This window comes from Fonticula alba (genome assembly GCF_000388065.1).
Source record: "Fonticula alba strain ATCC 38817 unplaced genomic scaffold supercont2.1, whole genome shotgun sequence".
In the NCBI taxonomy this organism is placed as follows: domain Eukaryota; order Rotosphaerida; family Fonticulaceae; genus Fonticula; species Fonticula alba.
The window spans coordinates 2,247,811-2,258,838 of NW_009242971.1; the positions used below are offsets into that span (position 1 = coordinate 2,247,811).

Genomic DNA, 11,028 nt, shown 5'->3' on the forward strand with positions numbered 1-11,028 from the left:
CCCCGCCTCGTCCTCCACCATCACTTTGCCCATACGGAAGACGGCTACCATCTTTGTTGTCGCGCGTGGCGGCGCCGGGCCGCGAGAGCAGCGCGAACGGGCGCTCAGCTTTGTGCGATTGTTCCTGGCCCAGCGGGCCATTGACGGTCGGCGGTCCGAGTGCGCCGGTGTTGTATCCGCTGACGGGGTCCCGCCGCGCTTGATCGACGATTTCCCCGATCTGCAGGATGCCGGAGCCGGGGCCGACCCCACGCAGCAGGCCCCATGCGTGCTGGTGCCTCTCCAGCCGAGCGCGCGTCCCGGGCTCGAGCGAGTACATCGCTATGGCCAAGCGCTGCCGGCGGGGCCGCCGGACATGGCCGACGGGTTGTCGCCCTTCCGGCCGGTGGACTGGCTGGCGGCGCTGGCTTTCGCCCGGGAGCTCTTCTTTGCCTATCGGCTGAGCAACCGCCGGGTGACCTTCCACTTCAAGCGCATCGTGCTGGTTATGCCCTTCTACGGGTGCATCCCCGGGGATGGGATCCTGTCGGGGGAGTGTGAGGATCCGTCACTTGCGCCGGAGGCTGAGCCAGCCATCCGGCACATATTCCAGCGGCTAGACGAAGACAACATCGTGTTGGAGGTGCTGTGCGTCTCTTTGCCGTTGTCTCTTTCTCCCCCTCTCCTGGTTGCACTCTCGAGAGGGCTTTCTTTCACTGCCCGCGCATGCATCTCTGCACATCCACACACCTATGCATGTGTGTGTGTGTGTGTGTGTGTGTGTATCCGTACATTCGTACACTCACACCTCTGTACATTTGTCCACCTGTATATTCACACGTCCGCACATCTGCACATGCGTCGCGGCGCAACGTAGCGACATCGGATCTGGCGTGCCGCACATCATTTCGCCCATCTCCACCACCCTGAAGCTGGCCTTGCCGACGGTGACGACCTTGCTGCCGCCGGCGCCCAGCCCGCGCCCCGTGTTCAAGGGGCCGCTGATAATCGGCTCGCCGGCCTGTGCGGCCTCCAGCCGGAATGCCTTCCACACGGAGGACCACCATCCGGCCGGGCTAGAGCTAGAGGTGGCGGTTTTCGCTCGAGTTGGCACCCCGCGCACGCTCACCTACAAGCTGGCGTTTCTGCTGCCCCCGGCGGCCGGGGCCGCTGCCGGGCCAGGGCCCAACGGCAGCGATGCCGGTCAGTACCGCCTGCTGCCGTTGGTGCTGGACCGGGTGCCGGTGCGTGCGGCCGAGCGCACTCTCGGCGGCCTGGCCACCGGCGATCCAGCCGATCAGGACCCGGCCATCGTCCCGGCGGAGCACCTGGCCCGAACGTACCGCTATGGGAAGCAGCGCATTGCCGTCACCCGAGCCGATGAGCTGATCGCCGCCGCTGGGGCTGGCTGCCCGGCCGAGGCGGAGCGGTCCCTGCAGCTGATCTGCTTCTTTGAGGCCCGTAGCTTGCCCCCGGCTTTTGCCCTGCACGCTGGACCCACCTACTGGATGGTGGCTGTGGGCGCGCCGGCGGAGGCCACCACCCCGGGGGGGCCTGGCGCGGGCGCGTGCCCGCGCGGCACGGCCCCGGCCAATGCCCTGGCGCTGGCCCACCTCGTTGGGCACATGCGCCTGACCGGGCGCATTGCCCTGCTCCGGTATGTGCGCGTCAGCGGCGCAGCGCCACAATTGATGCTGGCACGGACCCAGCCGGGCACCGATCGGCCGGTCCTCCTGCTGACGCGTCTGCCCTTTGCCGGGGAGGTGTTGCATTCGGCGGTGCCGGGGTCTGGCCGGCTCCGACGGGCGGTCCAGGCGGCCAATCCGGCGGCCGATGCCGCCATGGACGCCCTCATCGACCAGCATCTGGCCGCCGAGGCTGGCGCGATTCCCCTCAAGACGGAGCTCGACCCGGGGGCAGTTCCCCGGGCGGCCGATGTGCCCGGCTCCGCGGGCCGGGAATTGCCGCTGTTCCGGAGCCCGAACTACGCCCTGCAGCGGCACTTGGCCCTGTGCCTGTTGGTTCCCGAGGCAACTGCCTGGCTGCCTCCCCTGTCGACGGTTCTGGGGCCGATCCTGCCGGAGCCCGGGTCCGGGCCAAAGGCCGATCCGCTGGCCGGGGTGTTTGCCCTGCGCAAGCGTCCTGCCCTGGGGGAAGCCGGATTGGAGGATGGGCCGGTTGCGGCCGGGGCCAAGCGCCCGGCGGCCCTCTCGACTGGCTTCCGCAGCCAGGACACCGAGGCTCGGGTCCGGTCGATCATGTCCTCGCGGCCGGAGCTGGCGGTGCTGGACAAATTCCTTCTGGCCACCGGGCCGGTGGCCCTGCTGGCGGCCCTGCCTCGGCATGGCTTCCAGCCGGCACCCGGGGCCGGGGCCGGGGCCAGCGCCAGCGGCGGCAGCATGGCCGGCGTGGCTGGCGCGGGCGGCGCGGTGCCACTCCTGCAGGCCGCATGTGCCGAGCTGGTCGAGTGGCTGGGCGCCGGGGCCGATCGTGGTGGCCGGGCAGCCGAGCTCCCCGGCGAGGCGGATGCCTGGCTGGCCTTGAGGGCATTGTCTCTGCGCGAGCGGAGCCACGACATTTATGACTCGGCGCTGGCGGCGGCGCAGGCGCGCGGGTCGCTGGCAGCGCTCCGAGCCCCGGGGCCCCTCGGCCCGGTGGCCCACGACCCGGATGATGGCCAGGACCTGATGGAGTTTGCGCCGGAGATCCAGGCCCCCGGCACCGGGCTGGCGGCCCTCCCGGCCACCCTACAAGCTGGCTTCCATTCCTTCCCCTCCCAGCCGCTGCCCAGCCAGGCGTCCCTGTCCTCCTTGGATGGGGGGGGCGTTGGGTCGGCTGCCTTCGGCCACTCGGCCATGGCCGACGATCCGGAGGGCGACCTGGTGCGCTTTTTGCTGGGCCATTCTCCCCACGCCGGCCTCCCTGCTTCGCTTGTCGCCACTTCACGGCTCCTCTTTCTGACGCCTGGCCCTGACCCCCTCTCTCGACCAGTTTGCCGACCTGGACTAGGAGAGGCCCTTGGCTCGCGGGCCCGGGGTTCCATGCACATACACATGTGTGCATGTATGTCTGTGTGCGCGCGCGCGCGCGCGTGCATGCAGCCGCCCCAGGCCCCCCCCCCCGTCCCCTGGGAGGAGGGAATATACCCTGCTCCAGAAGCACATGCATGTGTTCATGTGTGCGTGCATGTATACGTGTATTGGTGCATGGTCGAGGGCCGCGGGGCGACAGGGTACTGTCCCTGGATGCGCGCCGGGTGGGCCGCTCGCTTGCTTGAGCACGGGCGCGGCTCCAAGACAGAGGTCTGCTCCGCCTCGCCGGGCCCCTACTGACCGGTGTCGCCGGCCCCGCGGGAGAAAACCATCTGCGAGGCGACAACCACATGCGAAAGGGGACTTCCTGCCAGGGAGGGCGGGGCCATGCCGGCCACAATCGGGTGCGGCGGGGCCGGCATGTCCGCCGGGGGCGAGGGATGCGCCGGCCCGGCCCCGGTGGTGGGTGGCTGAGGGGTCGCCTCGTCGACCGGGGCCGGCTGCATCCGGGCATTGATGTACGAGGACATCAGCTGGGTGAGGCGGTTCGGCTGCCGGAGCGCGATGGAGAGGGGCACCCGCATGGGGGGAAGAGAGAGAGAGAGAGAGAGGAGAAGGGAGGGGCAGGATCGGCCACAGGAAGTGGCACACACACATGCATACAACGAAGCGGTCAGTCACAGGGGAAGGGCGGGGGAATGGCCACCAGCAGAGCCGGGGGGCGGGGGCGGAAAAGCGCAAACAGGCAAGACCCCGCGCGCCGCGGCGGCACACGCACCGCCAGCATGTGGAAGTAAAGGCGCGTCACACCGTGCACCGGGGACTGGGCGCGGAGAAGGTCCCGGCCGCTGTCCTGCCGGGCAAGGGCCGGGTCCAGCAGATCCGTGTCAGTCGGCTCCGGCTGACAGGCCGAGGCCAGGAGCTGGAGCAGGGTGGCCTGCGACCGGGACTCGGCCACCAGCAGCGTGAAGACGCCCACATGGGTGCCGGCCCCGGGGCCGGAGGCCGGGTCGCCGCCCAGCCCGAAGGCGATCAGGCTGCCCGGGGCCGAGGCCGACTCGACGCCCGCGCCGAAGAAGTTCAGGTGCCTGTGGCTCATGGTCGGGCTGCCGATGAGCCCGGCCACGAAGTGCGCCCCGGCCGGGGCGTGGTAGTAGTCGGCCGCGGCCGCGGCCGCCCCGCCATCCGAAGCCAGCATGTCGGCCTCGAGGATCGGGTCGCCACCGGCCGCCAGGCCGCCGGCGCCCTGGCCGGCTCCCCCCGGGCCGCTGGTGCCGATGCTTGACAGACTCGATGTCGACAGGGACAAAGAGCTGCCATAGAGCGAGCCGGGCCCGCCGGGGCCGAGGCTGGCACCCATGCCCGGGCCGCCGGCGCCGGCGCCGAAGGACCCAAGCGAGGGGGCCGAAGCGGGAGCCCCGCCGGGGCCGAGCAGGTCCTGGCCAGGCCCCGGGCCGCCGGCCGCCAGGCCGGCCAGATCGCCCGCGTGCCCGTGGAAGGGGGTCGACGCGCCGAAGGGGAAGTACGACCCGAAGCCCACGAGATGCTGGTCGTACTGGTAGTCTGCCACCACGGCCAGGGTGTCCGGGTTCATGAGGCTGATGCCGTCGTGGCGCACGGCCAGCAGGACCGTCTGGCCCCCGGCCTCGGCCGCGAAGAAGGACGACCCGCATAGGCGCCACCGGCGGAAGGCCCCGAGGAAGATGCGCATGCATTGGTGCGCGGTGCGGCCCTTGAGCCGGCGCCAGTTGTCATGGAAGCCATTGCTCCAGGAGCTCATGGTGGATTCCTCGCGCAGGCGCATGGGCAAGAACCGATCGAAGGCGAAGCTGTTTCCGAAAGGGAAGCCAGGCGAAGGGTCAGAAGGAAGGCACACAGGAGCACACAGCGGCCAGGGCGAGATGGCCCGAGGGCGCCTGGGGACAAGGGGGAAGACACAGGCGTGTGGTTGGCCATTGGGGCTCTTTTCTTGGTGTCATGTGTCTCTCTCACCCCCCCCCCTCCCCCTGTCCCCGGTAATGGAGGCAGCAACACAAGGATGGCCACATGCACGAACCGAGATTTCTTGTTGGAGGCGGCACCACCGGAGGCGCTGGCCCCGGTCGGGGTGGCCCCCGAGATGGCCTCATAATCACCCCACTTCGCCTGGGACATGACGGCCACGAGGAAGGTGGCCGTCTCAATGGCGACCGGCGCCATCGAATGGGTGAACTGCCGGCCGGCGATCAGAGGGGGGGGGGGAGGGCGCGAGCACGGCCGGGCCCGACGGCGAATCGGATGTCAGAGACCATGGGCAAGTGGATAGAGGCACACATGCCAGTGCGCGGCGCCTGCTGTGCGTGCCGGTCGCGCGGAGGCCAAGGATGGGTAGGAGGAAAAATGGGGAGCTTCGGCCGCGGGGGGGGGGGGGGGGGGGGGGGGGGGGGGGGGGGGGGGGGGGGGGGGGGGGGGGGGGCGGCTCCCTCCGGCCAGCCGCTCACAAAGAGACGCCTGCGTACCTGGTGCGTGTAGTAGCCATAGAGGAGCTCCAGCTCCGAGGGGGTGGCCGTGGTGAAGACCCCATCATCACCGATGTTGGACTCCAGCCGGGCCGGATTGAGCGGTCCATTGAAGTCATGCGTGACCCCGGTCAACAGGGGGGTCACCGTGTCGGACAGGGTGTCGAAGGTCTCATTCGGCAGGAGGCGCGGCCGCAGGGGGAAGAGGACCTTCGGCCGGAAGACGAAGACCAACGGCTCGGAGGACACCTCGCCCCAGGCGCGCATGTCATTCATGAGGCTGTGGTACACATCGGGCAGGGGGCCCGTGTTGCCGGAGGTCCCGTCAGCCGGCCGGCGGAAGGACGCCAGCCGGGCCTCGAGGTCCTGCAGCATCGGCCGGGCCGAGGCCGAGGTCGAGCCCCTGACTCCGGGACCGGCCGGGAGGTGGAGAGCACCGGCGCCGGGCCCGGGCCCGGCCCCGACCGACCCGGCCCCGCTGCCAGCGGACCCGGCGGCCCCGGGGCCGGACAGACGCGATCCCTTCATGCCGTAGGCATGGAGGTCATCCTCGACGCTGTGGATGAGGTCCGCCACGCGGGTCCTCGGGCTCAGGGGGAGCTCCAGCTGCCCGGTGCTCATGGACACCAGGAACAGGCCGTAATCCTCGCGCGAGGTGAGGCAGAATTCCAGCTTCTCCGACTGCACCACCCGGTCGATGAGATCCGACACCCGGGCATTGACCGGCAGGGCCACGTGGACCAGCTTCTCGGTCAGGACGTCCGGATCGTCGACCGACCGGGGCTTGGCCGATACCGGCATCTGGAGCTGCACATACACCCCGAGCGGCTCGAGGTTCAGGCGAACTCGCGATTCGACCTACGGCGGCGAGGTGGGGAGGAGACGCGGAGTGGGGGAGGAGGAGGAGGAGGAGGAGCATGGTCGGTCAGCGGGAGTCGGCGACAAGGGCAACCGAGGCGGCGGCCGGTCCGAATGAAAGCAAACATGGTCCATAGGCGCGCCTTGCCCACCCCCCCCCCCAGGCCACCCATCGGCCGGGCAACGCACATTGATCACGGCCAGGATCTCCTGGCGGCTGGGGACAAGCGCCCGCTCGGCCGGGGGCGGCTCGTCCGGCCGGCCGGACCCCTCGGCAGCCAGGCGGGCCGCCTCAATCAGCCGCTGGACCGTATGCAGGGAATAGGCTGCCAGCATGGCCGAGGCATTTGCGTCCTGGTTGGCGGCACAGCGCTGCAGGTGCGCCAGCAGGTAGTCGCGGACGGTGGTCCGCTGGGGCAGGAAGGCCCCGCACATGATGGCAATCAGGTGCCAAATCTGGATGTTGTGGGCACTGCTCGGGTAGGGGTGGTTGCAGGATTGCTTGATCAACTGCAGGTACACCTCGCTGCGGAGCTCCGGCACCGCCACGCAGCGCTGCAGGATGGATCGAGCCAGGCCAATGTGATAGCCAATGCCATTGACCGTGGCCGGGGTCTTGGAGCCGCCGGAGGCAATCGACAGGGAGGCCCCGCCGGCCACGGAGGGCGGGATGGCGGCGGCGGCCCCGGGGCCGGGCTTGCGGCTGATCAGCGTCGAGGCATAGCGCTGGATCAGGCGGAAGAGCTTCAGCGCCTCGGACCGGATGCGCGGCGTGAAGAGCGTCGACAGGGGGTGCAACAGGGGCTCCCGGGTGAAGACCAGCAGCGGGATGGCCTCGGCCAGCGACTCGAAGCCGCAGTCGCGCACCCGAGCCGACCAGGCCTCAAACAGGGCCGCCGGGTCGATGGAGCCGGCCGCCCCGCCGCGCGGGCAGTACAGCCCGGCGGTGGTGGCATCGCGTGCATAGAAGAACCGCATGTCCAGGCTCGGGTACTCGGCGCGCATGGCCGTCAACGCGTGCACCAGGCGCTCGGTCGGCGAGCTGAGCGCCGCATTCTCATTGCACACCAGCTGGATGTGGGACATCCAGTGGAAGGCGTCCGAGGCGGTTAGCGCCTCGAAGAAGTACGTCTTGAAGGGGTCGGCCTTGAGGACACTGGTGGCGGCGGCCACCTCGGCCTCCGGCCGCGGCACGCGCAGCATGAACATGACCACCCGGTCGCCGGGCCGGGTGCCGGCCCGGGGGGACCACCCGAGCCCCTGCGAGGGGTGGTGCGTCACGGAGAAGAGCTGCGGCCCGGACATCGGGCCTCCGGCGAAGGACCCATGGCTGGGGCCGAGGGCCGACATGCCGGCACCGGAGGCAGCCATGGGCCCGGGCCCGGCGCCCCCGCCACCGGAGCCACTGCCACTGCCGCCGGACATGGCGGCCATGATGCTGGAGGTGCTGGGGACGCGGCCGCGAATGCGCAATGTCGACCCGAAGACGCCCTTGCGGCTGCTGCCGGCCGTCGAGGGGGCCGCACTGACGGCCGAGCTGATGGACGAGGTGGATACCGTCGAGGCGGTGGACGACTGGCTGGCCTTGCGCATGAGCGAGGGGCTGGCGCGGGTCTTGCTGGCGGCCGGGGTCCCGGCGGCGGTCGGCGGCACGAACAGGTTCTCCAACTGCTCGCAGCCGCCACCGACCGACCCATCGGAGGAGGTGGAATTGAAGGTGGCCGTCAGGTCCAACCCGGAGCCGGACTCGCCGATGCTGCTCAGCTGCGAGGAGGATGACAGATCCCGGCCATGGTGTGGCAGGTGCTCTGGCATGTCGGCCGGCAGGGCGCCCAGCGGGCCGGCCCCGGCCGGAGCCAGCGACGTCAGGGCGTCGTCAAACTCCGAGTCCGACTCGTTGTCCGGATTGACCAGCTCCACCACCGTGGCCCGGGTCAGGTGGATGACATTGACCGGGCGTTCGTCACGCGGCGACCGGTAGTAGTAGAGCCCGCTTGGCTTGAGGACGACCCAGCGTGTGGCGGAGAAGCCTGGACGATGGAGGCAGCCAAGACGGGGGGAGGAGGGGGGGGGGGGGAGGGGGGCAGCGGAGGTAGGCATCAGCAAGCTGGCAGGAGACGCGCGCGTCGGGGGCGCAGGCGGGAGGGGGAGTTTCTTGTGGCGTTGTCGCGGGCGCACCGTTCTTGTGCTTGATGAGCCAGCCCTGGGTGATGATGTCCCCGCTGTTGGCCAGGGGCCCGGTGTCAGCCGGTGGCGGGACCGAAATGACGGCCTGTGCGCATGGAGGGGAGAGATGAGTCAGTGGGCCGAGGGGCAAGGTGTGGCTGCAGTGGTTGCGGGAGGAGAGGAAGACCGGCAGGGGGGAGGCGAAGGGGGAGGAGATCCGGCCGAGCACACGCACGTCACGCTTCGCCACCAGTGACAAGGCCCGGACCCACTGGCGCATATCGGCATCCGACACCGGCGAGGCCAGGTGGAAGACGCGTTGCGGCGTGTGAAGCTCGAAGGTGAAGGGCTGGAGCTTGGACGAGGAGGAGGAGGGGGGCGGCCCGGCCGACGAGGCGATCGACAGGCCGGAGAGCCCGGTGCCCGGGCCGCCGCCGAGGAGACCGCCAGCGGGCAAGTCCCCGGGGGTCGACTTGTCCGGGGTCTGGGCCAGCACCGCCAGCAGCGATCCACCCGAGAGGGAGATGTGCCCGATGGCGCTGGCGCCGGAGACCACGTCGTCGGCGGACTTAAAGTACCAGAGAATCTGGTGGCGCAGGACGAAGTACCGGCTCTTCCAGGACTGATATGGGGAGGGGAGCCGATGTGCGTGCGTGTGTGTGTGTGTGTGTGTGTGTGAGAGAGAGAGAATGTAGGCCGAGATGTGTGCATGTGCGCGTGGCCACGCGTGTCCAGGCTGGCACACGAAGGGCCGAGGCAAAAAGGAGGCGCCAGGAAACACACCTTGTTCCGGCTCTGCTTGAACAGGTAGCCCTGGTACTCGGCCGCACGAGTGGAGAGGAACTGCCGCGTGGTGGCGATCACCGACGGCCGGGCAGGGACCAAGGGCCCAACCCCGGGCCGGCCGGGCGGCGCCTTGGCGGGGTCAGCCTCGGAGGCCGAATCGCCGGCCCCGGACTTGGCCCCATCCGAGGCCGGCAGAGAGGGGCTGGTTTCGGTGGGCCCCGCCATCGGGGCCACATTCTTCTGGGACATGAGATTGGCCACTTGCAGGCGCAGGGTGCGGACCTCATCGTCGAGTTGCTCGGCGCGCGTGGCCTCGGCCTGGGCGCGTGACTCCACCATCTCCAGGCGAGCCTCGACGGCGGCGCGCACGCGGCGCGCCGCCGCATCGAAGTGCTCGGCGTCGGCGATGCGCGCGGCCTGCGCCGACCGAAGGGCGTCGCGCAGGACCTCGGGGTTGTTGGAGGACAGGGGATCCGCGGGGGAGTCGCCGCCAGCCGAGTGGTCGACGGTGGGGGCGGGCCCGGCGGGCGCGGCAGCCGAGAGCTCCTTCAGCTTGGCTTGAGCTGGTGGCCGGGTCCGCAGGTGCGACCGAGCAAGAAGCCAACCCAGGCAAGACAGTCAGCCACTAGGCGATTAGGGGGGGAGGGAGGCGGGGGAGGAAGGGCGAGCGAAGGCAATGTCGAGTTCCCAAGGGACGAAAGGGGCCCAGGCGCGCACCCTCCTCGAGGGACTGCCGGAGCTGGGCGTTCTCCTCACGGGCCGAGGTCACATGCTGGACGATGAGGCTGCGAGCGCGCTCGATCTTCAGCTCGCGCTCCCGGAACTCATTCTCACGCTGGGAGACCTGCTGCTCCAGGTACAGGTAACGAGCCTCCCAGCTGTCGGCCATTCTCACTGCGGTGACGGGGAGGAGGGGGGGGGGGGAGGGAGCGCAAAGGGGTGTCAGTTTGGATGAGGCCCGGCAACGGAGGCGAGGAGAGGGGAGCAGCGCCTGCCCAGAGCGGGGGCCCGGCGGCGACGACGGCGTGCCTGTTTAGAGATCTCGACGGGGCGGGGAGAGTTCGGCGGGATGTGGGGCGGAAAGGGGGAGAGGGGGAGGAAGGGCAGAGAGGAAGGGAGCAGGGCAGATGGTGCTTGCAGGGGGGGGGGGGGTGTTGTGTATGAGCCTTGTGTGTGTGGGTGTGTGGGTGGATGGGTGTGCTTGTGCGGGTGGATGGTCGGGGGAGGAGGGGAGGGGGTGAGTTCTGGCGGTCCCTGGGTCCGCTGGCCCCGGCGAGGGACGCTTTGAGCCCCCCTCCCCCGCGTCCCCCCCCTTCCCCCCTGCGCCCAGGTGGTCGAGATGAGCTGGCGCCCATGGTGGGCGTGTTGTTGAGCGTGCATCCCCGTGGGCCTGGGGCCTTCGTGACGCCCGCCCATGCAGCCTCTCTCTCTTTCTCTCTCACACACACACACACACACGCACACAGGCGATGTCTCGGGGCCGGGGCCGGAGGGTATCTCGGCGGCGAGCCGGTTTTGGTCCGCACTGCCCTCCCGAGATGGACCTAATGACGGTTTGATGAATGTCTCACTACGCCGGGAGCGGGGCACATGTTGCATATCCGCGCGAGCCGCGGCACAGGGAGAAGTGGCGTTGGCCGACGCGACTGCCTTCCCGGCCAGGATGGATGGAGCGGGGGGCGGGGGGGGGGGGGGGGGCCGGGGAAAAA

General features: G+C 70.0%; 2 protein-coding genes across 2 annotated transcripts in view; one reads left to right on the top strand and one right to left on the bottom strand.

Annotated features, from left to right (window-relative positions):
* Nucleotides 1–3,050, top strand: part of H696_00500 (hypothetical protein) — a 3,322-nt gene extending 272 nt beyond the window's left edge. Inside the window, exons 2-4 of the mRNA XM_009494371.1 lie at nucleotides 41–627; nucleotides 857–2,861; nucleotides 2,971–3,050. Coding sequence (XP_009492646.1) covers nucleotides 41–627; nucleotides 857–2,861; nucleotides 2,971–2,988 — 2,610 coding nt within the window. The 3' untranslated portion in view covers nucleotides 2,989–3,050. The remainder of the gene's footprint in view (nucleotides 1–40; nucleotides 628–856; nucleotides 2,862–2,970) is intronic.
* A 104-nt stretch (nucleotides 3,051–3,154) lies between these two features.
* On the bottom strand, nucleotides 3,155–10,462 carry H696_00501 (hypothetical protein). Its single transcript, XM_009494372.1, has 10 exons — nucleotides 10,349–10,462; nucleotides 10,037–10,213; nucleotides 9,317–9,882; nucleotides 8,769–9,155; nucleotides 8,546–8,639; nucleotides 6,557–8,397; nucleotides 5,510–6,367; nucleotides 5,068–5,222; nucleotides 3,790–4,840; nucleotides 3,155–3,562 (listed from the first exon to the last, which is right to left on the bottom strand). Exons 2-10 carry the CDS (start codon nucleotides 10,206–10,208, stop codon nucleotides 3,305–3,307), a joined length of 5,382 nt encoding a protein of 1,793 aa, XP_009492647.1. The 5' UTR covers nucleotides 10,209–10,213; nucleotides 10,349–10,462; the 3' UTR covers nucleotides 3,155–3,304.
* Nucleotides 10,463–11,028: the final 566 nt, after the last annotated feature.

Excerpts from the sequence above, each read along its gene's own strand:
- H696_00501 (XM_009494372.1), bottom strand. The coding sequence starts at position 10,208 with ATGGCCGACAGCTGGGAGGCTCGTTACCTGTACCTGGAGCAGCAGGTC. Across the intron at positions 9,156-9,316 it reads TCAAGCAGAGCCGGAACAAG|TCCTGGAAGAGCCGGTACTT; the intron begins GTGTGTTTCCTG and ends TCCCCATATCAG. Across the intron at positions 8,640-8,768 it reads CACTGGTGGCGAAGCGTGAC|GCCGTCATTTCGGTCCCGCC; the intron begins GTGCGTGTGCTC and ends CCATGCGCACAG.